This window comes from Protopterus annectens, chromosome 3.part1 (genome assembly GCF_019279795.1).
Source record: "Protopterus annectens isolate FY-2018-M chromosome 3.part1, PAN1.0, whole genome shotgun sequence".
Taxonomy (NCBI): Eukaryota; Metazoa; Chordata; order Ceratodontiformes; family Protopteridae; genus Protopterus; species Protopterus annectens.
Window position 1 is genome coordinate 1,810,495,870 of NC_056732.1, and position 27,197 is coordinate 1,810,523,066.

A 27,197-nucleotide genomic window follows, 5' to 3' on the forward strand; every position below is an offset into this window, starting at 1 on the left:
TTAGAAAGTACTTATTTACATATCAAGATTAGCCAATCATAGCACTTGAGAGTTTTCAAGGTAAGACTTGCGGGGAGCTTTTTGGTGAATATGCATAATGGTTTGGAGGCAAGACTAGGTAATTCAAAAGCAATAGTAGCTTGTATCCCACAAATTGCATGCTCTACAGATGTTGTTAATTGACTGGTGCCTAATGTAATTGTGCAATCTTCGCCTGATTAATATTAATCATATAGAAATACCTACTTTATATCATATTGATATCATAGAGAGCTTAATGTACAGCTCTACCTGCCTTTATTATATTCCTTATGGTGGGAGGTGGTGGGTTATCATCGGGATGTAACAGATAAACTCTCTCAACTAGGCATCAGTCCATGTGTTACTAGGTAGGTAGCAAACTGGCTCACTGATAGAACCCACCTAGTCAAAATAGGGGAAGCCATCTCAAGCAGTAAACCTGTAAAATGCAGTGTACCCCAGGGATTGGTCTTGGGGCATATGTTGTCTGGGATATACTTTTTAGATGTGCAGGCCAAAACCAGTGGGCTAAGGCTGACCAAGTTTGCAGATGACTGCACGATGGGCGCTTTCATCAATTCGTTTAGTGATGTGGATATCCTCCAAGAGGGTCTCACCCAAACAAATGACTGGTGCCAGAAACATGGCCTCAAACTCAATGCCAAAAAATGCATCATCATCATCCCTTTGTGGGAGAGTGTTGTTCCCACAAAGTATCACATTGATAACAAGGTCATAAGCACGCAATCAGTCGTGAGGGACTTGGGCACCCAGGTTGATAGCATCCGGACTTTTGACCACCATATTTCCTCCATTGTACGGAAGGCTTTCTGCTTGCCCACCTCATTAGGAAAGTGTATTTCATCCAGGGACAAGGAGGTCATAACAGCCCTGTATTCTTCCCTTATAAGACCCATTATTGAGTACAATGCCCCTATTGGCATATACCTCACAAAGCATATGCAGCAGCTGGAGAGACTACATAGGTTCCTCACCAGTAGAATCCAGGGCCTCAAACATCTACCCTACACAGATAGGCTAAAATCTTTGACTCTCTACTCAGTCTCCTACAGACTCCTCAGAGGTGAACCCTGTCTGTCATACAAAGCAATCTCAGACCCCACCTTGATGGGACTACTGTATATCTGCAAGTCAATTTCCACTTGAGTAACCTGTACATGCAACTTCAACCTGGTCTGTGAGATCAATAGGAGTTGTTGACAGGACAGAGTTGTGTCCCAGAGACTCCCCCTTCTGTGGAATGGACTCCCTCTCCACATCAAGCAGGGTACCTCATTATCCCTTTTTAAGCACAACCTGGATAACTGGATGAGGAACAGAAAATACACCCCTGGGATTCCATCTGTGTCCCTGCTGGACAGGGTCATCAGGTGCTGACTTGTAGGAACATGGGCTAAATTCTTGACTAGAGTTGTAAGGGCCTCAGGACCAATATGCTAGTAACTTCCTATGATCCCTCCTATGATCCTATATACCTACCTTATATTGTATTCCTCAGTGGTGAAGCCTATCATATGGCTTTACCTCCTTGGTTATTGCAAATACTAACATACCTTGCCTCTTTAACTTTTCTCCCATTTTTTAACCATGTAGTGCACAAACTTAAATAAGATGTCTCATTTGTTGTAAGCTTCATGTGCACTATAACCTTGTGGCAGGGTTATATTATTTTTGGATCTGCAAAATATTAGACTGCTGCCCCTCCCCAGAAGCTAGAAACTTTGTGCATTAACCAACTGCGCTATGACCCTCTCCCATAACTGTCATTTTCCCCACCCTACATATTTTAGATGAATAATTAAATACATAGAACATTTACTAAAAGTTATATTAGAAACCTTTAATAAGACAGATATTTATACAAAAAATGTGCCACTCTGGGCACAGTTATTTATTTATTGATTTTGTTTTTATTTTGCTTGGTACCTTGCACCATTTTATTTTAATGTATGTGTTTTGCTTGGTGCCTTTGTACCATTTTATTTTAATGCATATGTTTCAGGACAGGACATTTATCACCCTTGGGCTAAGTGAAACACTGCTGTCTTAACATTAATGTGCTCACAGAAGCTCTGTGTCTCCTACCAAATCAAACTGAATTTCACCATGTGCAACACTCAAAATGTGACTGGAGGGCTTTTAAAACTTTCAAGTTAATATCAGTACTCTGATAAAATAACAAACAATTCAGGAATCTGATGGGAAATGCAAATACAAGAAAGCTGCATTAACAGTGCATTACATGCAGCACAACTCATCTCTGCAGGCAATATATGAGGGATACAGGGTGAATTAATTCCATCTCATTTAATATTCCTCCTGTTCTTTCCTCCTATATTTCTCTAATGAATATTAATTAGCTTATCAGATAGTGTAGGGAAGGATATCACTGACGGACAGGAAGGAAGCAATAAGAGACAAAACTTTTTCTAGTGACGGTCTAGATTTCTGTGTGGGAAATTGTAGCACTAAACTTGTATTTCTGCAGTAGTTGTTACTGTGGTTTACAGACAGCTACTGCCTGACTTCCTGAATAGTGTCATCTGTGGTGCTGGAGATTGAAAGCAGGAATCATGAAGTTAGAGGTAAGAGCGCATGGGTGGATTTGAAGTCTCAAATTCTGGAAGGTAACAAGGCTTGTGTGTATGTGTGGTGCAATTTGTGTTGCTGGAGGAGGGGAATGAACAAGGAAACATAAATGTGAAGGTAAGGAATTATAAGTGGTAGGGAACTGTGGAGAGAAAAATAATATGAAGTTTTGTTTATTTTAGTTTATTTCTTCATCTATTTATTTAACTCTGTTAACCATGGTAGAACACTGCTGAAAAAAAAAATAATACTTGCAGGTTCAGCCTGGGAAAAGTAGCAGGACAAAACTTTTATATATATATATATATATATATATATATATATATATATATTTGATAATAAAGTAAATCAAACATACATGACAGAAAGATTTACATAACAAGTGTGTGCTGTGTAGAGATAAATGTTAAAGATAATATTTTCACATACGTTCAACAAAACTAAAATATTCCTGTTTAAATAGCTTAAGAAGAAAAGAACTGTGCCTAAGGGTGGATTTCTTCTGAGTTAATAGCCAATTTATTTATTTTTCTTGTTTAGTAGGGAACAGTGACGGTTTGATCTGGGGCTTGAGTAATTAATCACCAGAAGTTAAAGCAACACTTCAAACTAGATTAGAAGCAAAAAATGGTGTTGAAGTATGCTGTCCATGGCAGACTTTAATTTTGTTTTAATGTTACAGTTGTTTAGTTTGGTTGATTACAACTGACCATTTTTAGGTACTGCATAGGTACATATCTGGATGCTTATTCCCAAAATTGTTAGAAGTATTTCATTCTTGGTGAATATGATTTTTGTAGTGGTATCAAATATGGTAGTTGCCAATATCTGGATTCCTTAAACCCCTAAAACTATCTCGAAAGTCCAGAAGCGCGAAATTCAAAATCCCGATGGTAAGGGATTTTGAGTTAGCGCTTCTGGTGTTGCGGTTTAGGTAAGTATGTGTGTGTAAGTGTGTTTGTGAGGGGCTATAGTGTGTGTGTGTGTGTGTGTGTGTGTGTGTGTGTGTGTGTGTGTGAGTGTGGGGCTATAATGTGTGGGTGTGAGTTTGCCTTGTGTGTATGTCTGTGCGATCTCGGAGTTGGAATATTAAAGTCGGGGGGGGGTTGCTTATCTTTAGTGTAGGGTGGTTTGTTTGGTTATGGGGGGGGCAGTGTATATGTTTGTGTGTGTGTGTGCTGTATGTATGTAGTACATTCGCGATTTTGAATTTCGCGCTTTTAAAATGTCGGTAATGTGTGGTTTAGGGATTTTAGTCTCGGTATTGTGGGCTTCGGGAGTGTGTAGTTTCGGTATTAAGTAGTGATTCCATATATATATATATATATATATATAGATTTATTTATATATATATATATATATATGTGTGTGTTGTGTCTTTTGGCTTTTCCTTGTTAGGGGTCGCCACAGCGGAATTCCTGTCCGCTAATGATTGGCAGCTGATTTTTATGTGCCGAGTTGCCAGCCCTGATGCACAACCTTCAACGAAGGTATGCCCATTCACGCATGTCTCCACGCAGAAGACGCTCTAGTTGAGTCGAACCGCACAGCGTCTTAGTGAGGCGACAACACTACCGCAGCACCACCACTGCGGATGTATGTGTATTGTGTGTGTGTGTGTGTGTGTGTGTGTGTGTGTGTGTGTGTGTGTGTGTGTGTATGTATGTATGTATGTATATATATATATATATATATATATATATCTATAGATGTACGTGTGTGTGTATTGCAAATATATTTGTATATAGATGTGTGTGTGTGTGTGTGTGTGTGTGTGTGTGTGTGTGTGTGTGTATATAGTTTAGCCAGATCGGACAGTCACACACACACACACACACACACACACACATATATATATGTGTGTGACTGTCCGATCTGGCTAAACTGCAAGTATTTCTGCTTCTTGAACTGTTTTAAACTGTTTAAAGTTGTTTTTGCACCTACACTTTTAAAGTTTGTCCTGTTTGTTGCATTTACCTGTTGAGGCTACACACTCAAGTACGCTAGCCTGTGTTACATATTTATTGCATTTTCCTGCTGTTTGTTGCAAAAAAGAAAAAAAAACAAAAAAATTATCCTTGTTTCCCGTCTTTCCTTACATAGAGTAGTCCAAATACAGGCTTTGCTGTATTCTGAACTTTTGCAAAGTTTCTGTGTTGCCCATTTCCTTTATTGGATAAAGGGAGGCTTCTTTGTTCACCAGTGGCAGTGGGGAGCTTAGAGCAGCCTATCTATCCCTGGAGGAGTGTTCCCAGCACAAGAATCTGGTAGTCTACTGGCCATTTTGGGCCAATTTCTAGCTCTTTCAAGTCCCCCTGTATAAAACCCACTGTGGCGCGGCTTTGCGAGATTTTGCTCCGCTTAATTGGGTTTAAACCACTCTCGGCACCACAAAGTCTGCTCTTTACTTTTTCCCTTAGAACTGATCTATTTCTCATAATAAACGCCCTATTCCTACTCTAAAGCCTGGCACTTGCTCACTAAAGCAATTATATAAGTCAGCACTAAAAAATTAAAAGCACTACACCCTCACAAACTCCCCTTGAGTACCTTGTTCCCCATTGGCCCTTTTTTTCAATTATAAAGGAATTCCCAATACTATTCTAGCATGTCCAAAGGTCAGTTGTCAATCTTCTCTCCGGTCCAGCTGGTGAATCTGGGAATCTTGAGGCAATGTTACAACTGCCTCATGTACACAGACAACCCTCTCCTCCTCCCAACAAATTCCAGCACATGTAAGAGATGCAACCATGTAGCCAAACTGGATTCTAAGCTCTCTCAACTCAGTACTGGCGTAACCAGTCAGGAGGAGAAGGAAAACACACTCACTGCAATTCCAGTCTCACATAGACCTACCACAACAGCAAACCAAACACATAAACACACAAAAACATACTCGGGGGCTCTAAATAAAAATCTGCCTAAGCAGCAGTGACCTCCAAAGCAGACACCCAAGCAACCGCTACCCCAAAACAAAACACATGCAACACATAGCTCACAAAGCCAGTGTGCCGAACAGTCACAGCCCTTAAGGCTAAACAACACAACCTGATACACTTGTAATAGGTGACTCTGTCGTCAGGCACACTGACGTCCCGCTCACCAGGCTGAACAAGGAGAAGGTCATGGTGAGCTGCCTGTCGGGCACTAAGATCCGCCACATAACACAAGCACTTGGGTCACTCCAAGGCAAGTACAAATATGACTCAGTCATTGTCCATGCTGGTGTGAATGACCTGAGACGTACCTCCCTGGACTACATGAAAAGAGACATAGAGGAGCTCTCTGAGCATGTAGCCCAGGCCGGTATGACCCTGACTTTGAGTAGCATCTTACCCTCACCAAGAATGATGCCACAATATGAAGACAAGATGATCAATTTCAACAATTAGCTTAAGTATTGGTGTCATTCAAAGGGGATCCAATGCCCGTCAGCCTGGGATGACATGCTCGACAAGCCACAATGCTTCACTAGGGACGGCTTGCACCTGTCACCCCTGGGCTTTCGGATATTGGCAAAGGCTCTTGCCACCCCCATAGTGCCTTTTTTAGGCAAGGCTCAAAAGACAAACCCACCTCCATAGGTCTCACAAGGTATAAGAAACTAAGAGTAATGTTACTCAACGCCAGAAGTCTAAATCTCAAGATGCATGCACTCGAAACTCTCCTTAGCATGGAGAACATTGATATCTGTGCAGTAACAGAAACCTGCTTCAAGGCTCCTGAGAGCACTTCAGCACTACCAGGTTATACCTCATACCATGCTTTTCAGCCCCAAAACTTGGACTGAACCACAAAAGGAGGGGGAGTATCAATATTCGTCAAAGATACCCCCACCTCCAGGTTGGTGGCACAGCACGAGGAATCAGAGACTATCCATGTGCAACTAACAGTGGGTAAAACTGCCTTCTAGTTTATAGCCTGCTACAGACCACCCTCCCAAACCCAGGAACCCCACTCGGCCTTCCTGAGAACACTGGAAAATATGAAGGTCTCTCCAAACACCATTATATTGGGCGACTTCAACTACCCAAACATAGACTGGGAGCATTACTCTAGCTCCAACACCCTAGCCCAAAGGTTCCTAGAATTTATAAACTCAAATGCTATGGAACAACTTGTTACCACTCCCACAAGAGGGGAAAACATACTGGACCTGATCATCACCAACATGGGGGCTCTATGCTCCAGACCAAAAGTGTATCTCTCACTGGTAAGATCAGACCATAAACTAATCTCACTGGATATTCACCTCCCGACCCCACCCCCTGCCCAGAAAACCACAGTGAAAAACTTCTCTAAAGCAAATTTCACACTCCTCAAAACCGAGGTGGAATCCTTCAGAGCCCCCGGGCCTGTGGAAAATACAGCCCAGACCGCAGAATCCTCTATAAACTTGCATTCTATGAACACCTTCAGGAATGCATGGATCATGCAATCCCAAATAAAACCAAGACCCAATCCTCCAAAGGCAGGCGTCCTGTCTGGTGGACCCCAGCCATAAACAAACTATACAATAGAAGGAGGAAGCTACTACATGATAGAGCAAAATCCCAAAAAGGGAAGGCATCTCTGATCAGTATTAGCAAAAAAACTATGGGCACTCATAAAATCGTCTAAGGCCAGCTTCGAGAGAAATATTGCACAGGACACTAAGGATAATCACAAGGCTTTCTTTAGTTTATGTTAGGAACCTGGGTGGGAATTCCCAGATATGCTCAGAATAGTCCAAAATGACAAAAAATACACCGAACCCACAGACATTGCCACCATCCTAGCTGACAGGTTCAGCGCAAACTTCTCCCCCTCCATCCCCACCAAAAGGGTAAATATCTATCCCAGCAGAGTGCTGCCCCCTGACATCTCAGATGCTCAGGTAAGAGCCACCCTCTCCAAAGCAAAAAAACACAGCATTAATGGAAGCAGACTGTGTCCATGGCTGCGTCCTACATGAACTCCAAGAAGAGCTAAACCCAAACATAAAACTACTGTTCAGTCTCAGCCTTACTACAGGATATGTACCCAAAGAGTGGCGTACAGCAAAAGTGGTCCCTCTCCACAAAGGTGGTGCCTCAACGGATCCTGGAAATTATTGCCCCATAAGCCTGACTAGCTTGGTCTGCAAAGCTATGGAAAGGATCATCATGGACCTCATAAATAAAGATATTGGGGACCTACAGACACTGGATCCTACCCAGTTCGGCTTTAAGGGCAGATCCTGCCTCTTAAACCTGGTCGATTTCTTTGAAACAAGTCACCAAGGCCATTGACTAGGGGAAGGTGGTCCACACAGCCTACCTGGACCTCGCAAAAGCCCTTCCATACAATACCCCACTCGGGCATTATAGATAAGCTCACCAGCTTAAATATAAACCCCTATGTCACTAGATGGGTTGCAAACTGGCTCAAGGACAGAACCCACATGGTTAGGATTGCTGGAGCCATGTCAGACTCCAAACCAGTTACAAGTGGCGTCCCACAAGGCTCAGTCCTGGGACCTCTCTTGTTCGGTATATATTTCTCGAAGGTACGGGCCAACACGGAAGGACTGTGGCTGACCAAGTTCGCAGATGACTGCAAACTAGAAGCCATAATCGACTCTCCAGCTGACACAAGCATCCTACAAAAGGGCCTCATAGAAACAGACAACTGGTGCCAGAGCCATGGCCTCAAGCTTAACCCCAAAAAGTGTATAGTCATCCCCTTTGGCAAAAACAAAGTGCCCACAAATTACCACATAGGTGGTAATCCAGTAAGTACGGAATAAGTAATTAGGGACCTGGGGACCCAAGTTGATAGCAATCTCTCATTTGAAAACCACGTGGCCAAAGTGGTTAGAAAAACATTTTATATAGCCCACCTAATCATGAAGGGATTCGCTTCTAGATCAGGGGAGGTCATCGTGCCTCTTTATCCATCCCTCATCAGGCCCATAATTGAGTACAATGCCCCTTTTGGGGTGTACCTTACCAGACACCTGCAGCAACTGGAAAGACCCCAAAAGTACCTCACCAAGAGGATTAAAGGGCTCAAACAGATGCCATATGCTGCCCGGTTAAAGAAACTCCAGCTCTACTCAGTGGCATACCGCCTACTCAGAGGCGATCTGTGCCTGACGTATAAAGCCATGTCAAACCCGGAATTAATGGACATGCTGCACCTCAGAAAATCCAAATCCCATCGAGCTACGCTCGAGAGACTTGAACCTCAGCACTGAAATAAATAGGACATGCTGGAGGGACAGATTCATAACCCAGAGGCTCCCTTCACTCTGGAATAAAATCCCAGTCCAGGTTAGGAAGAGTCCCTCATTGACTCTCTTCAAGAGGAATCTTGATGAGTGGATGGGAGATCGTAGGTTTACCCCAGGTATCACTTCTGTGTCACTGTTAGACAGAGGCACAGTATACTAACCTCGAAAAAGGGCATAGCAAAATTCATTTAAAATGTTTGGTGAAAACCAAACACACTCTGGCTAGGCTTATAAATGCCCTAGGGCAGATAGCCTAGTATGAACCTATATATGTAGATGTGTGTGTGTGTGTGTGTGTGTGTGTGTGTGTGTGTGTGTGTGTGTGTGTGTGTGTGTGTGTGTGTGTGTATATATATATATATATATATATATATATATATATATATATATATATATATGTATATATATATATATATATATATATATATATATATAAAAAATAGATGTGTGTGTGTATTATATATATATATATATATATATATATATATATATATATATATATATATATATATAGATATATATAGATATATATATGTGTATTCTAGATATATAGATATATAGGTGTGTGTGTGTGTGTGTGTGTGTGTGTGTGGGTCCCCTTGACTTCATCGTCACGCCAAAACACTGACGCTAAGAAGACTGACTCGAGAAGACCGATGAGACAGATGATCGACAATGTGAAATCCCGACAGCTGAAACAGCGACATGGGCAACGTGTGAGCACGAGTCGGTAAGTGTGCGATAGTGCGGGATTTAGCGTTAGGGAGCGGACAGGTAAGTGTGAGATAGTGTGGGATTTAGCGTTGGGGAGCGGGAAAGGTGAGTGTGCGGTAGTGTCGGACTTAGGGTGCGGGAAAGGTAAGTGTGCGATAGTGACGGACTTTAGGTGTAGTGGCGGGTTAAGTGAGTTAGGGTTAGGGTGTGGGTAGGGTAAGTGTGCGTTAGTGTCGGACCTTAGCGTTTGGGTTAGGGTTAATGCATGTATAGTTGTGTGTAATGTGTAGTTTCCGTTTTGGGTGTCGGTGTTTTGGGTGTCGGTGTTTTGGGTGTCGGTGTTTTGGGTGTCGGTGTTTTGGGTGTCGGTGTTGTGGTAGGGATCTGTGTGTGTGTATGTGTGTGTGTGTATGTATGTATATGTGTGTGTGTGTGTGTGTGTGTAATATATATATATATATATGTATATATATGTGTAATATATATATATATATATATATGTATATATATATGTGTGTGTGTATTTTGTATATAGATGTGTATATGTGTGTGTGTATATAATGTGTGTGTGTGTATTTTGTATATAGATGTGTATATGTATGTGTGTATCTATATCTAGATATGTATTTTATTTATTTATATAGATATATATAGATATATATGTATGTGTATATATGTATATATATATATATATACAGAGAGAGAGAGATGCAGATATTTATGCATGTAAATCATGATAATAATTGAAACAATACCTATAAGGGACAGAAACATATACACTGCTTGTACTTTATTTGCTCTCTAAATGTGTAGAACAGAAACATCTGTTGTGTCCCATCTGCAGCTGCCCAAAATACATGGCCGATTTCAGCACACTATCTGATTTGATTATGTTAAGATCTACATCAGCTGTTATCCTTACTACTGTGTTACCTTTGTTTACACCAAATGAACCTTCATTAATTCCCAGTTACTGTATAGCACAGTTAGACAGTTATCAAATGTAGTAGTAATAATCTAATTCATTCCTTGCTAAATAACATAAATGAAATGTGTAACATGAGATTAAAGCTGAATGAATAAGACATACTTATAGCACCAACAGCTGGTATAAAAAATGAATTGCTTCAGGCATTATTTTTGAAGGTAGTTGTGGGATTAGAATTGGAGATGACATAGTAATGCACTCTTCCCATTCCGAGGAAAACTTTACTTTGTGCATGCCAGTATTTGTGTAAATTAAAGAGAGAGGACTGTGTCTTTAAACAACTAGAAATACAATCAGCTAGAGTCTCTGAGTCTAACATCCGTTAGTAAATGGTACTGACCCAACTGTAGTGTTTCTTAGTTGTTATTGAACAGCTTATTTTTCCCAGCATAGATTCGTTTTGGATATTAATTCATCTTAGTTGTACATAAACAGCAGTACATTTTGTTTTTAGTCAGTTCCCACAGAATTTCCCATACTTCCAAGTTAATATCTCTGCTTTTTAATTTTCTTCAGCCCTCTCTTGCCTTAAATATGACACACATTGCATACCTGAGGAGAACATTCATGAAGTTGTACTATTAATGTGGAAGCGAGATTATCTTGCGTTGACATAGGATGTCATACCTTAAAACGGTGATGGCAAACCTGTTGGGCTCGATGTGTCAACAATTCAGAAAATGCTTATCTTCACTATGCTGGTGTGTCAGTCCCCCCCCCCCCAAAAAAAAAACGAAAGAGAAACAATTCTTTGCATATTCATTTATTTAAAACAAAATACAGTCCAATCATGTGCTGCTATGTATTATAAAAGAAAAATAAGTGACTTACAATGGAGAAAGCAGTATGTACATAGGCTTAAAATAGTGCAGAAAAAAATACCCTACTTTTAATAGTAATTTTGAATTGAGCTGAAAAAAATATGGAGTACACTGCATTTGATTTGATTAACATCAGTTAATGGCTTTCTTGTTGCTGACTTTTAATAAATAAGTGCAGGGTCACATATTTCTTGTATTTTTGTTCATTCACTTTCTTTGGTAACTCGGGTGCTGGTGAACGCTGATGTCACCTTTGACACTGTCACTGCCTTAAAGGATAATGCATGATCAGTAGGTGCTACCTGATACATGTGGAATCATGATTAGCACTTCCATCGAGTGCTGAATGATCGACAAAAAAAGGAGTGAAACAAGTTTCACCAAAACCCAGAGATATGTTTGTGTTTTTGCAGTGGAAAAGGCCCCCACACTCATTCCCCCAAACATAAACACACCTACTCTGAGGTCGAACAAGGGGAAAAAAGTGAGAACTCCACTGTTGACAAAGTTGTTTTGGTCCTTTTCATTTGATCGTACTGCACTCGATGGAAGTGCTGTAATTTAAGACAGGAACCCTGATGGTCTCCGTTTCCTTTTGCTCTCTTCTTTGCTGTACTGTTTCTAGAGCCTCCACAGGCAACCATTTTGCCCTCTTAATTTCCTGTCTGTTAGTGTATTTTGGATACTACCTCTTGGACAAAGTCACGAACTTCTCTCCATTGCTCTTAAACAGTTATATTCACTAGGTCTGTGCCCTTAAATATGTTCTTAACCTCCACTACATATTAACTTGGAATATTTTTAGCTCATATTTCACTGGTGTAGATCTTTTCTTATTTATTTAATGCTGAGCTTTCCAATAAGAAGCTGATGATATGAGATGACCAGTGAAGTTTCCTGCTAGGATTAGCAGTGTCTCATTTCATTTTATATCCCAGTGCCAAGCCTGCCCATTATTCCAGTTGTACTATGAATACTAATCACCAGTGATGACTGTCGCATCTTTTTTGTGGTTTTGATGTTGCTGTAGATCCTCATAAAACTGGTTAAGTTCCTTCTCGTTAGCATCTGTAGTTGGGGAGTAAATTTTGTGCCACTCTTACGTTGAACGACTTACTTTGCAGTCCATTATCATTCTCTCATCATCACAGGTTTTGTCTGACCACTAATTTTAACATCCTTTTATTAACTGTAAGTGGATCTCCATTCTGTCTGCAGAATTCCTGACCACAGTAGATATTTGGATAATCTTATGTAAAAGAACCCAGCTAAGTCAATTTTACTTCACTAATTCCCAAGTTTATCTTGCTGTGTTGCATGATTATACCCTACACAAATATATATGCTCATGTAGATAGTAATGTTGATACAAGTGCTGACCCTAGCTGAATGTATGCAACATTTCTTTTTCAGTTTGCTGGCCTTAGATTCAAGCACAGACCTAACAATTAATTTTATTTCTAACTTAGGATGATTTTCTCTAGTGATGCATTAAACTGTAGCCAGAATTCATATACATTTCAAAGTGCCATTAAGATTGTGTGTTGGTTCTTCTTACTACCATGCAAGTTTAAGCACCATTGTCTAATCTGAGAATAAAGCAATGTGACTATCACTTCCTGATTGTTCTTGCCCTGTTACCCCTTCATTCACCAAGATTAGTACTCACTTCTAGCATACTGGTTATCCTCCATATTGTTTTAAGGTCTCAGGTCAAAGAACCAGGTTGCTGTTACTTCGGGTAGAGCAAACTTTTTTCAGCTCTTGGAAGAGAGATTTTAATAACATGCTTTTGTTAACTGCAAGTGCTATCCTTTAGACTTGCACAGTGGAAATAAAAAGAAACCCTCCAAATCAAGTTGCTTTTATAGCTTTAAATGCTTATGCTTGCTGTTATTTTCTAAACAGTAACTGCTTCTCACGGATATCGCCAGTAATTCTTTTCTAAGTGTAAGTAGTAGTTCTGGTGAAATGTATGCTTTTGGTGTGTTCTCACTGATATTACAGAAGTGCCGGCACTGTTTAAGTTATTTGCATTACTCATCTCCTTGTTTGTGTACACTGTATCATTTTATCTTAGCTCCTTGTTTGTGTACACTGTATCATTTTATCTTAGCTAGCCTTACTATTCTTCAGTAGTATCTTAGACTCACATTGTGGTCATTTTATGCTGAATAATTGGCAATCTGTATTCGTCAAGTACCTCTAACTTGTATATTTTGTATTACTTTTCTGTCCACTTTTATACTACCTCTCAACAGGATCAGGTTAAGGTGGCTCTGTTCAGTGCCAGAAGTCTAAACAAGCTGCTAGACCTTGAGGCACTCCTGCTCTTGGAAGGCATCCATGTATGTGCAGTCACTGAAACCTGGTTTAAAAGCCCAAAAGGTATGCCCATACTTAGCTTTATTGCCTGCCATGCCTTCAGACCCAGTGGCAGCTAAGGTGGTGTATCCATATTTGTCAGAGACCACATAATCTTTGGATAGATTCCTACAGACCTATAAATGAACTTATTGAACTCCAAATCACACCAACTGAAATCAAATATCAGACCATGCAGAATCAAATCACACCAAGTAAAATCAACTGTTTATCACCTGTTATAGAATCCATTCCATGACTCCAGAAGTCCATGTTAGGTTCCTAAACATCATGGATGAACTTGCTGTTGTCCATGTCAGGTTCCTAAACAATTTCATTATTACCCAACAGCTGTCTGGAGTACCTACACCACCAATGAAGGACGTGCTGAAATGTTTTCACACGTAATAAATATAAATTCAGTGGTATGGATGAACTACTGTAGCAGGGCTAGCCACCCAGCCACGTAAACCTTGGCTTTAGATGATTGTCACTGTTGGTGACACCCTGCCCCCATGTGCAGAAATGGGAAAAGCGGCCGAGAATGGATGGATGGATCTAGCCTTGTCATTTGTTCTACTGTTGTAGCCTTCTTTGAATCTGGTTTTAGCTTTTTGTACATTAGAATATGTCAGGTTTTTATTATCTGTTGTTTTGAGTTTACACTTGCTATGTTTAAAGCCTTCATTGACATGAGAAACAGGTTTCAAGAGCACTTCAGATGCTGTTGAAATACAGTTTCCTCAGACTGATTTTTATATCTTCCCACTGACATATTAAATATGCATAGCTTGGAGTCAATAGAACACCTCTGATACTGCTGAAATGTCAAATGGCAGTTTTGGAAAACTATACCTTCCCACTGGCCTATTAAATGTTCATAACTTGTGCCATTCCTATGCAGCTTAATCCCTATTACCATGTAGCAGAGTGAGGGTTCTCAAATTAGCCATTGTTGAGGCTATGTCTTCAACAAATGCAATGGGTACTGCTTTCTCTTTTTATCACTTTTTATAAAGGGCTTGCATATCTCTACATTTACAAGTCTCACAAGGCTTCACTGCAGGAACAGTACTCCTATCTGGTAGGTTCTGTCTGCTTCTTAATGATACCCATATTCTCCATCAACTTTTGATTTTTACTTCTGCTCCTTTGATCTAATTGCACTTACCTAGGAATGTATAGTTTTGGTATGGTGTTGAAATTTATTTACATATGGCATTTTTCTGTTTCATAGAATTTTCTGTCAAGGATCATCAGTGATGTGTCATATTCAACTGTTTGATAGATTCTGCAACAACTGTAAAGGTGTGAGAGATAACTGACTAATAATTACATATATTTCCTTTTCTGAATCGCACATCAAACACCACCTACACAACACATACCCACATATACAGAGGTCCTCAGCAAGAACACACCCAAACAAAAGACTTCCGAGGCAAAAATACATGCAAACTCCACTGCACACCACACCACACACTACACATAGTCCACACATCTGTGTCTCACAACCACTAAGGCCTAAACATAAACTCAACATATTAGTCATAGGACCAAGAAGGAGCAGGTATCTAATTGGAAGCAATCTCTCCTTAGCCTGAACAAGCAAATAAGAGCTCTAGTAAAATCCTCCAAAGCAAACTTCGAGTCCAAACTGGCCACATCTACTAAAGAATAGGTCTGCAATCTCAAAGAAAGCACTCAGATCTGCTCAGAACTTGTAGTGAAGAACCCCAGATACACAAACGCAGTAGATATAGCCAACCTGCTAGCAGACAGGTTCAGTGAAAACTTCACCCCTCTGTCCCCTGTCAGTAAATCAGGACATCCCCAGCATCTGCACCCCTCTTCTCTAGGGAGCAAGTCCTCACTGCCCTTTCAAAAAGCAAAAGGTACAGCCTCCATGGATGCAGTAACAGCCCAGGCTGCATCCTACATGAACTCGGGTAACTTGCAACACCATTGGGCACCATATTCAATCAAAGCCAGAGTACTAGCTTCATCCCAGAGTACTAGCTTCATCCCAGAAGAGTGGAGGACAGCCAATGTCATCCCTCTGCATAAAGGTGGAGCGTCCACCTATCCAGGAAATTATAGACCCATCAGCCTAACTAGCCTGATCTGCAAGGCCATGGAATGGATTGTCACGGACCTCATTAACCAGGACATTGGCAACCTCCAAACACTCAATCCCACACAGTTCGGTTTTGTCAAGGGGAGGTCATGCCTGTCAAATTTGATAGGCTTCTTTGAGACAGTCACCATAGCCATAGATGGCACACTGCCTACCTTGACCTGGCCAAAGCCTTCAGTACCATTCCCAACTCTGGTATAATGGATAAACTCTCTCAACTAGGCATCAATCAGTGTGTTACCAGATGGCTAGCAAACTGGCTCACTGATAGAACCCACCTAGTCAAAATAGGGGAAGCCACCTCAAGCAGTAGACTGTAATGAGTGGTGTACCCCAGGGATCGGTCTTGGGGCCTCTTTTGTTTGGGATATGCTTCTCTGAGGTTCAAACCAAAACCAGTGGGTTATAGCAAGTTTTCAGATGACTGCAAGCTGGGTGCTGTCATCAGTTTCCCTTGTGATGTGGACATCCTCCCAAGAGGGTCTTGCCCAAACAAATGACTGTTGCCAGAAACATGGCCTCCAACTGAATGCCAAAAAATGCATCATTATCCCCTTTGGGTAGAGTGATGTCTCCACAAATTATCACATTAATAACAAGGTCCTAAGCACACAGTCGGTCGTGAGGGACTTTGGCACCCAGATTGATAGCAAACTGACTTGCATCCGTTATACAGAAAGTTTTCTACATGGCCCACCTCATTAGTAAAGGTATCTCATTCAGGGACAAGGGGGTCATACCATCCCTGCATTCTTCCCTTATAAGACCCATTATTGAGTACAACACCACTGTCGGCATATACCTCACAAAGCACATGCAGCAGCTGGAGAGACCACAGAGGTTTCTCACCAGGAGAATACAGGGCCTCAGACATCTACCCTACACAGGCTAAAAGCCCTGTCCCTCTACTCGGTCTCATACAGATTCCTCAGAGGTGACCTCTGTCTGGTATACAAAGCAATCTCAGACCCTGCCCTGATGGGACTGTTGCATTTCCACAAGTCAAGCTCCACTCGAGTAACCCACACGCCACCTCAACCTGGTCTGTGACATCAATAGGACGTGTTGGTGGGACAGATTTGTGTCCCAGAGTCTTCCCCCTTCTGTGGAATGGCCTCAGTCTCCACATCAAACAGAGTACTTTATTAACCCTTTTTAAGTGCAACCTGGATAACTTATGTCCCTGCTGGATAGGGGTATCAGGTGCTGAGTTGTCGGAAAATGGACTAAATTCTTGGCCAGGCTTGTAAGGGCCTCTGGACCATTAGCCTAGTAACTTCCTACGATCTTATGAATTATTTGCTATTATAATTTTTTCTCGGTTCTAAGTGTCAATGACATTTATCAATTGAGTTGTCTTTGATTAGACCTTTGATATTTTTCATTATTTGTCACCTTATCCATCTTAAAGTATGAGGGGAAAAGTGTGCCTTGCAGTTTTGACAGCTGGGTCAGAAAGCTAGATTAGTACTTTTAGGATTTGTGCCCTGCAGCCCAATATGCAGGCTTGATTTCTTGCTTTCTGATATTGTACCTCCTGGTATAATCTGAGGAGGTTTCCTGAGTGATTTAAAGGACTTGAGTGTTAACCATGACCAGTGAGCACTTAGTACATTAGGCAAGACTGTTATCTCTCTAACATGTTAGTTAATGTGTTTGAGGATGGATTTTGTTGGTTGTTTTACTTATTTGTCTGCAGCATTTAGCCTGTTACATTTTTTGGAGTTGACGAATGGCTTGGCTGAGTACACTCTGGTTAAATTCATCCAGGAATATATTTTAAATGTACTGAATGCACTCTGTGTCTGTGTGTACTTTTATAGAAAAGCAGTTGAGGCAGGGCTAGCCACCCAGTGGTGTGAACATTGGCTCTGGGTAATCATTGTAGAAGTGACACCTGACCCCATGTGTGGAGAAAAGGGGTTGTGAATAGATGGATGAATGGTATTCTTCTGGCATATTACATAAACCTGTAATTAATTCACTATATTTGCTGTAAGTAATTTAAGCAACCGCGGTGGTGTAGCAGTAGCGTTGTTGCCTCACAGCAAGAGGTTCTCCTGTTTGATTCTCGGCTGGAGTGCCTTCTGTGTGGAGTCTGCATGTCCACCTCATGGTCGAGTGGCGTTCGAAAGACATGCGTGAATGGGCGTGCCTTCGCTGAAGGTTGGGTGTCGGGCTGGCAACTCGGCACCATAAAAATCTACTGCCAATCATTAGTGGACCGGAGTTCCGCTGTGGCGACCCTAACCGGGAAAAGCCGAAAAGACAAAAGTAAAATTTAAGAGTATCATTACACTACACATCCTCAGCACTTTTTTTGTATTTCTATACTGTAAATTTATTTTATCATTTCAGGCTTATGCAAGCCTTTCAAATAAACCAAATTATGGCATTCATTTCAGCTATTTGAAAATGAAATTCATGTTTCTTATTATCACATTCACATATTAGTTTCACACTAACTGGCTTTACTTGGTACCTTGAAGATGTATACAGTTTGTACTTGGATTATTTCACTTCCTAACATTGCAAAGGCAAAACTTCATACATTTATGCAGACATTACACTGCTCCACTCTGTTTTAAAATCAGCAGTTTAATTGTAGTTCTGAGCTTTTTTCCACAAATCTGTCTGATGGTTTTGTTTCACTTTGCATTTGACGTTTGCTCAACATCTACTTTCTACATTTATTGTGCCATCAAACAAATTATTTCCATGTTTTGTGTAACATTCAAATTCTTTCATTTAACACACCTTTCTTTCATTTTTACACATAATTTGCAAAATAATTTCTCTTGCCACAACTTTAACATGATTGCTTATATACTAGACACTTTTATTTGATCATTTCCTAGACACTTCTCACTTACCTGCTTATAGTCATGTTTATCAGATAAGGCTTGTACTTTAGCTGTGCCTTACTTCAGATGAGACTCCTTTCTGCTGAAGATGCCTTTTGAGACTCCGTTTCATTTTATTTCTGCTTCGGCTCTTTTACTTGACTCATGCTTTTACTGCATCCTTTTCTTCTCTTCATTCTTATAACTTCTATTCCATCAATTTGCAGTGTACAGATGGTTCTCTTATTACTGGTGAATCCTGAAACTTTCTAAATTCACAGTCTGATTTGATTCTTTAATTCATTAGCATAATTGTCTTTATCTTTATAGGCTCTGTAGGACCCTATCTCTTGGAAAGAATAGACCTCAAATTCTTATAGGTTCCTAGGTTTATACTAGGGGCTAATGATCACCAAGGCCTTTATGAGCCTAGCCATGCAAACCAACCCAGCTTTGCCCCAGACTTCCTTGGACACCTGTGTGGTGGGCTACGTTAGTAAGAAGGTAGCTAAGGGCTACTGGGGGTGGGGTTAGCTGGGGATTAACTACTTCTGTTGATCTCTGTCCATCAGTGACATGGGGGCCAGTGCAACTGCTGACCTTTTCTCTCAACTCTCTGTACTTTATCTCTGAAACAAACGTACACAAACACTGCTTTTTGTGTCCCCTGTTAGCACAAGTTCAGCACTAATCCTTGGCGAACATTTTGATGCCAGTTGTTTCCCTTCCAGTGTCATCAGCCTCCTCATTACTGGTGAAGTGGATCTCTGGGAAGTGAATGAACCAGCAAGCCACTGTAGCCACTTGCAGAGTTGTGTTAGACTGTTGGTACTTATGTTTGTTTTTAACTCTGTATGTATTGGTGCTAGTTTTTGGCCACTGTCTCTGCAGCATGCCATAAGACAGTAGCCTAGGAACTATACCCATTACTTTGCACCCCCTTTAGTATGAGAGCAGTGACACTGAGGCAATCCCTATCTGTTATCTGCTATCACCCATCCATTGGTCAAGATTTCTCTTGAACAAGGCCAGCCAGTGTCAAGCCTCACATACGGGATTTTATTCCTGGCATCTGAGTCACATATGAATCTATCCTCCCTCCCCACACTTTGATCCTATTAATAGCAGTGTCGCCCTTTAGGTTCCCTCCCATCCCTTGTGGTGATTGGGGATCTAGATTTTTGATCATGAAGCATATTCATCAAATCTGGGTTTGACAAGGCCTTGTATGTTAGGCAAAGCGACACTCTGTGAGCAAGTGAGCAAAGGTCTCACCAACTGGAGTTCTTTATGTGGAGCAGCATAGGACGAATGTTTGAGACCTTTATCCCTTTTGGTGAGGAGTGCTTGTGGCTTCGGGTGCTGCTGCAAGTGTCGGGTCAGATCTATTATTCGAATGAGGCATTGTACTCATATATGGTCCTGGGGCGAGTGATGAGTATGGGAGACTATCCTGAATCCATAGGAGATAAGGGAATGTCCCTTCTCGTAAGGTGGGCAGTGTGGGAGTGCTACTTGTGCTGCAGACAGACTAGTGACGAACTACTATCAGCAGTGTCGAGAAGGTCCCTTCTAACTTCTTCTGTACTCAGTGGATTGCCTAACTGGTAGCTAGGTAACCTTATTGGTAAGGATTTATGATATGCATTTTTGCATGTTTTGCCAGGACATGGTCTGGCAGTTATCCCGTTCTTTGAGTAAGACATGGATATCTGTGTCTCTGTGTGTTGTGTTGTAGTTGCAGTCATCCTGCAAACTTTGTCAATATAACCCTCCTGTATGCCCAGTCTTGTGGAAAACTAGACTTTGCCAAGTAATGGTAGGCCCAGTTTGCAACCTGTGACCCCACTTGCTTGCCAGGCTTTGGAGTCTGTACTGCGTAACAGAGAACACCTGTAGTGACTGTCCTTTGTTCTGTTTGCCACCTGTGGTCTCTGTATGGGTTAACATTTAAGCTACAAGGGTTTCAATGATACCGAGTAGGGTATTGTATCGATACTTACGTAGATGATTGTTCAATGAACATGGTGGGAGTATTCATCAATGGCTTTGTGACTGTTTGAAGTCAACCAAGTTTAGAAGGCATGATCTGCCTGCTTTGACAAAAACCAAACTGGGATGGATCAAAGTCTATAAATTCCAAAGGCATAATATTTGTAGGGGTCCAGCCAAATCCTCTCCAATCAAGCTGCAGATAAAGTCTTGTCAGCTAATTATGCTTGTAATATAGGCCCTCTCCATGCACCGCCTTTGTGAGCCAGGTAAGCAGTTGCAGTGCGCTTTCCCTGGTGATTGGACCAGAGGCCTTTGTGAATTAAACAGCTGGACAGCTGTAGGTTTGAGTCTCGTTGGTTAAATGGAGCCTACTAAGAAACGTGTCATCAGGGAGGTTGGATGCTGGTTTTTTGCTGGAGCCAGCAGTTCTCACTTAGGCGTTGGAGATGTTTGGGGGGCTGCAATGCTTTGGAAGATGAGTATCTCTCCTTTTGGAGGGAGAAGTTTGCACTGTGAACCTGTCAGCCAGTATGTTCTCCTTTTTGGTAGGATGTTAGCAACTCATCATTTGTCAGTAATCTTCAGCAATCTGGGTTTCCTCCCAGGTTTTCACATCATTTTGAACTAGTTCTGAGCATATCTGGAGTTTCCCTCCAGGTTTCTTTTTTTCTCCTAAAATTGCTTTGGATGATTTTTTGAGTCTCAAATTTTTTTACTTATAGTTTTCAGGGTGTCTTACACCTTTTAAGTTAGTTTTTTTAGGATCTTGTAGTAGCTTGTGGTTTTTGTTGTATTTTTTTTGTTTATGGTGCTTCCTCCACCAGAGTGGGCCGCTTGCCTTTGGTACAAAGGGGTAACATTTTTCTTGGGATTGCTGTTTATCTTTGTACAGTCCTGCAGGTGCTGTCCTGCAGTGCTGTAAGTGATTCAATGACTTGAGTCAGCGGCGAGTGGAAACAGGGGGGCTTAAAGGTGACCACACTAGTCTTTAGACTAGTCTGAAGAAGTGTCTTCTTGTAAGTTCAGTACTGTGGTCTTTTTTTTTTCAGGTGGGGGTGGGATGAGGACCTCCCAGCGAGATTAGTTTGATTGATGGTCTCACCAGTGAGAATTACCAGAGGGTGTTGAACATTGTGTGAACCATTGTGCGTGATGTGAAGATCAATGTATTTCTCCTCTTTTGGGGGATGTGGGATAGTGACTAGTTGTTCTTTGAGTTTATGAATTCCAGGGAACTTTTGGGCTAGAGGTGTTTGGGCTTGGGCTGGTGAAGTCAGTCTATATTGGGGTAATTGAGTCACCCAGTATTGATGGTGTTTGGTGATACATTTGCTCCCTCTAGTGTTTCAGAGGCATGTGAGGTTCCTGAGTTTGTGAGGGTGGCCTGTAACACATGCTACAATTTGTAGAGCAGTCTTGCTTATACATTACCTGGATGGTCTCCGATGCATTGTGCGTTGCCACCAGTCTTGAGGTGTGATAAGACAGCTATGCCTTCAGAACCGGCCCCATTGCCTACCGCTGAACTCTGCTGTCAGCTGGAGCCAGAAATGTATATAAACTTGGCTGTACCAGAAAGAATCAAAGCAAGAGCCCACAGTAAAAACAAACTGCCATGGTGGACATCTAGCATAAACAAACTTTATAAAAAACTTAAAAATGTTGCTGTCTAGGAAAACTAAGGCGAGGCCCCAACAATGGAAAAGCATCCTCCTCAGCCCCAACAGGCAAATAAGACAACTTGTCATATTCTCTCTGTGAGAGAAACTTAAGTACAGCCAAGGATAACCATAAGGCCTTTTGCAGCTATGTATGTAGCCTAAAAGGTAGGACCCAAGCATGTGCAGAACTAGTGACCAACCGTATCGCACACACTGAACCAACAGAGTTAGCAAACCTGCTAGTGAATAGATTTTGTGAAAGTTTTACTTCCTTATCCCCTCCTAACTTATCATAAACCCTTCCCAAATTCCCTCCACCCAACCTATCTGAAGAGCATGTCCTCAATGCCTTGTTCAAGGCAAAAAAACGCAGACTCTATTGGACCAGACGACATCCAAGGCTGTCCTCTAAAATGGCTAAAACAATAACTAGCATCACCATTAAATACCCTTTTCAATCATAGCCTAACCACAGGCTTTGTTCCTGGGGAATGGAGAACAGCAACAGTTATTCCCTTCCACAAAGGTGGCCTAACAGCAAACCCAGGGAATTACAAACCCATAAGCCTGACCAGGCTTATCTGTAAGGCCATAGAACGTGTCATTATGGACCTCCTAAATAAAGACATAGACACCCTCCATACCCTGGTCCCTACTCAATCTGTCAACGGCAGATCCGGTCTGTTAAAATCTGGTGAACTTCTTTGAAAATGTGACCAGGGCCATTTTCAAGGGCAAATGTGTACACGTAGCTTACCTCGACTTGGCAAAGGCTTTTGACACAATCCCACATTCAGGCATTACTGATGAACTTAGCATACTGAATGCAAACCCCTTCATTGTATGATGAGTTGCCAACTGTTTCACAAGCCGACACAGACTATCTGTCTGGGTGACTCCACATTAGCCAGCAGACCTGTTACCAGTGGGATTCCACAGGGGTCAGTGCTGGGACCCTATTGTTTGGTATATACTTCTCAGAAGTGTAGGTCAAAACTTAGAGGTTGTGGCTGACCAAGTTTGCAGACTGTTGCAAACTAGGTGCAATCATTGAATCCCAAAATTATGTTGGTATACTTCAGGAGGGTCTCGTGCAGACCATTCACTGGTGTCTTAGTCACGGTCTCAAACTGAATGCAAAGAAATGCATCATCATTCCCTTCGGCAAAAAAAAATGTGCCTTCACACTATCAAATCAGCAATAACCTAAGTACCCACAAAGTGGTAAGAGACCTGGGATCACAAGTTGGCTACAACCTTAACTTTGATCACGATGTGTCTGCTTTAGTAAGGAAGGCTTTCCAGATAGCACACTTGATTAGTAAAGGCCTTGCCTCCAGAGCAAAAGAGGTTATAACCTTTTTATACTCTGCACTAATCCAGCCCTTAATTGAGTATACTGGGTCTATGTTTGGCATCCGAAATAAAAATTAACTCAAACTGCTAAATCGAATTGGAAATGGCGAAATGGACGTTTAGCGAGCACTGACAACATGAAAAATAAATTCATCGAATGGCCATAGTTGGCCAACATCCAGGAAGTAATGTGATGCATAAGGTAAGTGAAGGGAAACCTTTTAAATTTGCTGTATTCCTCACTGCAGTGCAATCTCCGTTTGTGTGTGTGTGTAGGGTGGGTGTGGGGGGCACAGCCCCCCACGTTGTTTGGTTGGTTGTGTTCATGATGCTGGCTGACTATGGCTATTCAATGACTTTATTTTTGATGTTGTTGGTGTTCACTAAATGTCCGTTTTGCTGTTTCCAATTTGACATTTAGCCATTAGAGTTATTTTTATTTTGGTTGCTGAACATAGACCCGTTCAGCATGTACAGTACAAAGCACCTGCAGCAACTGGAGAGACCTCAAAGGTTCCTAACAAAGAAGATCAAGGGGCTCCAGCATGTGCCTTACACAGACCAACTAAAGTCCCTGTCACTATACTTCGTGTTGCATAGACTTCTTAGGGGGAGGCTTATGCCTGGCCTACAGAGCAATCCAAGACCCAAACCTAATGAACTTGCTGCATATCAGTAAATCCAATGGGACTAGGGCTACCCATTCCAGGGACCTAAATATGACCTGCGACTTAAAGAGGACAAGTTGGAGGAACAGATTTATCTCCCAGCAACTGCAGCGTCTTTGGAACAGGCTACCATTTCATGTGAAATAGAGCACCTCTCTGGCACTGTTCAAGAGGAAGAGTGGATGGAGAACCATAAATTCTTTCTGGGGATAGCACCCACAACCCTCCCAGGACATGGGCAGTCATCACTAAATGAAGTGAAGTATGTGGTGATTTGCCCGATGGACAGCACCTTGAATGGTATATCACTGAAAGCTGATTTTCAGCAGTCATTGGGCTTTCAGTTTTCTCCACTTACATGCAATCATTGTGCGTCTGTGTAGGGATTCACTTCAGAATCTCAAATTCCTGAAAACTCAAACTTCATATGGTTGAGACCATATGATCGAGTTTTAAAAAACTCGAAATTCCGAAGTGAAGTAAAAAAAAAAAAAAAAAGTCAAACACATCGTTTCTGCAGGCCCTGCACCCCCCCCCCCCCACGCGCACACCTACTTAAATATACCAACTCTGAGATCGCACTACAGTGGGGAAAAGGGAAATCTCCCATTCTGCGCTGTATGCAGAAGTGCAGGACAGGAGAGTTCCCGTTTCCTCACTATAGTGCAGTTACGAGATGGTATATTTAAGTAGGGAGGGTGCAGTGTTTTTTTTTTTTTTTTTTTTTTTTTTTTTTTTAACACTTTAGACTTTCAAGTGTGAGGTTCGAATTTTCAGAAATTTGAGATTCTAAAGTGTTCCCATATATAGCTATTTATTAGAATAATGTTGAGGTCACCCCCACATGGGGGTTTCAGGGCAGCTTTCCCATCTAAATAAACTGGCTTTCAGTTATATTTTTCATGTTTTTTCCATCAGAGAAATGTTCACTGTATGATTCTGAATCTATCTGATCCTGTTTTACCCATCATGGGAGGGGGGTGATCTGACCCACAACAGTTGTTGAACATGTTGGGGAGAGAGAGGTGTGGAATATGCAGTGTTTGTACCATGGAAGTGCCATTTGCTATGGTAAGTCCTAGCCAGTTGGCAGACTTCATGGAGCATGTGCGGGATTATGCACGTTCGTGGAGGAAATCCCAGCAGGCTCTCCCATCTGTAAGAAACTATGTCAGCCACTGAGCAGGGGTGGTTTAGGCCAGAATTTGGAATATCCCTTGTGGTTTCCTGGATGACAGCTGTCGTATGAGCAGCTGTGGCCCTGGCAATGGGAAATAAATAAGTAAAGTCCTGAAGGAGGTTAGATGGTCAGCAAGCACGTGATAAAGAAATAAGCTTAAAAAATAACTAATTCTGACTGTTTTGGATTATGCACCTTTGCTGCAGTTGGGTTCTTTGATGGTTTCCCTGGACATATACTTTTTTGGCTCATCTCACTACTCCAGGATTACAAACTTATCAATATTCTTGATACTTTTATTTAGTGTCAGAGCCTTCCCATCAGGCTGTAGAATCGTGTACTCTCCTCACCAGTTTGAATGTTTATATTTCTTCTGCACCAGAACCTGTTACAAGTTCTGAAGATGGGTACTTCATTGGCAAGTTGGGAATCTCACCTGAGCTCCTTCGTTGTTGTGGAAAAGTGAATAAGAACCTTTGAGAATTTGAAGATTCAGGTGATGTTCTTCAGCGTCCAAGTTCTGGAAGGGGACCTGACATTAGAATCTTTCCTGTTCTAGTTGGAAAACCATGCTGTGATGTGCTATGTGAACAAACAGAAAGGGACACAATGGGCCACATAGTCATTGTGGCACCTGTTCACTCTAAAAGCGATCATAGTTGTGGATTCCTTTGGCCACAACTCTTTTTCCTCTTCTGGAGCTGTAAATAAAGGTGTCTTGGCTGACCAGGATCTTTGCGAGTTATGCTCCCCTTACACTGACCTGTTCATCATTCGGGGGGGGGGGGTTGTGGGTTTTTTCCACATTTGCCTCCTGCAGCAGGACAAGGGGCAGTCAGATCTGGTTGTGGTGACTCTTCCATGGCAGGGAAGATTCAAGTATACCTGTTCAGCATTCCTCCTCACTTCACGCCTCATCCAAACATGCAGGGAAGGGCTGCCGAAGCTTACTGGAATTGCTCCACATTGCCTAGGACTGTGTGGTTTGAAATTCTCAGTTTTGTTTTGGTACAGTAAGTTATCCCAGTATAAGCTATTGAAGTTCTTGGTTCATGTGACAGCTGTCTCCCACAGGGCCTGGCTGCTATTTTAGAACCTGTGTTGTCACTTAACCTTCTGGCATAAGTGGCAGAGGTGACTAAAGCTACCAGATAGGTTCATCGGATGTTACTAGTCTACTGACACGAGGGTCTTTACAAGCCTAGCCATTAAATCCCAATATAATACTAGATGAGAGATATCATCTATGCCCAAGATTTTTCTAGCAAGGATTACCAATGTCCAGGAGAGAAGCAGGGGCAGTCCTGGTGTAAAATGTATGGTTTCCCATCCAGTCAAACAAGTTGTGCTCAAACAGGGTCATGGAAGTGCTCTGCTTGACATGGATTGAAAGCCTGTTCCAGAGGAGTGGCAGCCTCTGAGAGCTGTATCTTGTCTGTTCAGCAGGTCCTATTTGTCTCCGGCTAGATTGAGGTCCCTGGAATGGGTGACTCTAGTCCCATTTGACTTCTGGATTTGAGCATTTTCATTAGGTTTGAGTCAGAGGTAGCCCTGTAAGCCAGACATATGTCGCTTGTAAGTAGTCT

At 41.7% G+C, this 27,197-nt stretch overlaps 1 protein-coding gene across 1 annotated transcript in view; it reads left to right on the forward strand.

Annotated features, from left to right (window-relative positions):
- The first annotated feature begins 2,488 nt into the window (after positions 1-2,488).
- The window catches only part of LOC122798686 (zinc finger protein 271-like), a 237,175-nt gene continuing 212,466 nt past the window's right edge, over positions 2,489-27,197 (forward strand). Inside the window, exon 1 of the mRNA XM_044067779.1 lies at positions 2,489-2,627. Within this exon, the coding sequence (XP_043923714.1) occupies positions 2,616-2,627 (12 nt within the window). The 5' untranslated portion in view covers positions 2,489-2,615. The remainder of the gene's footprint in view (positions 2,628-27,197) is intronic.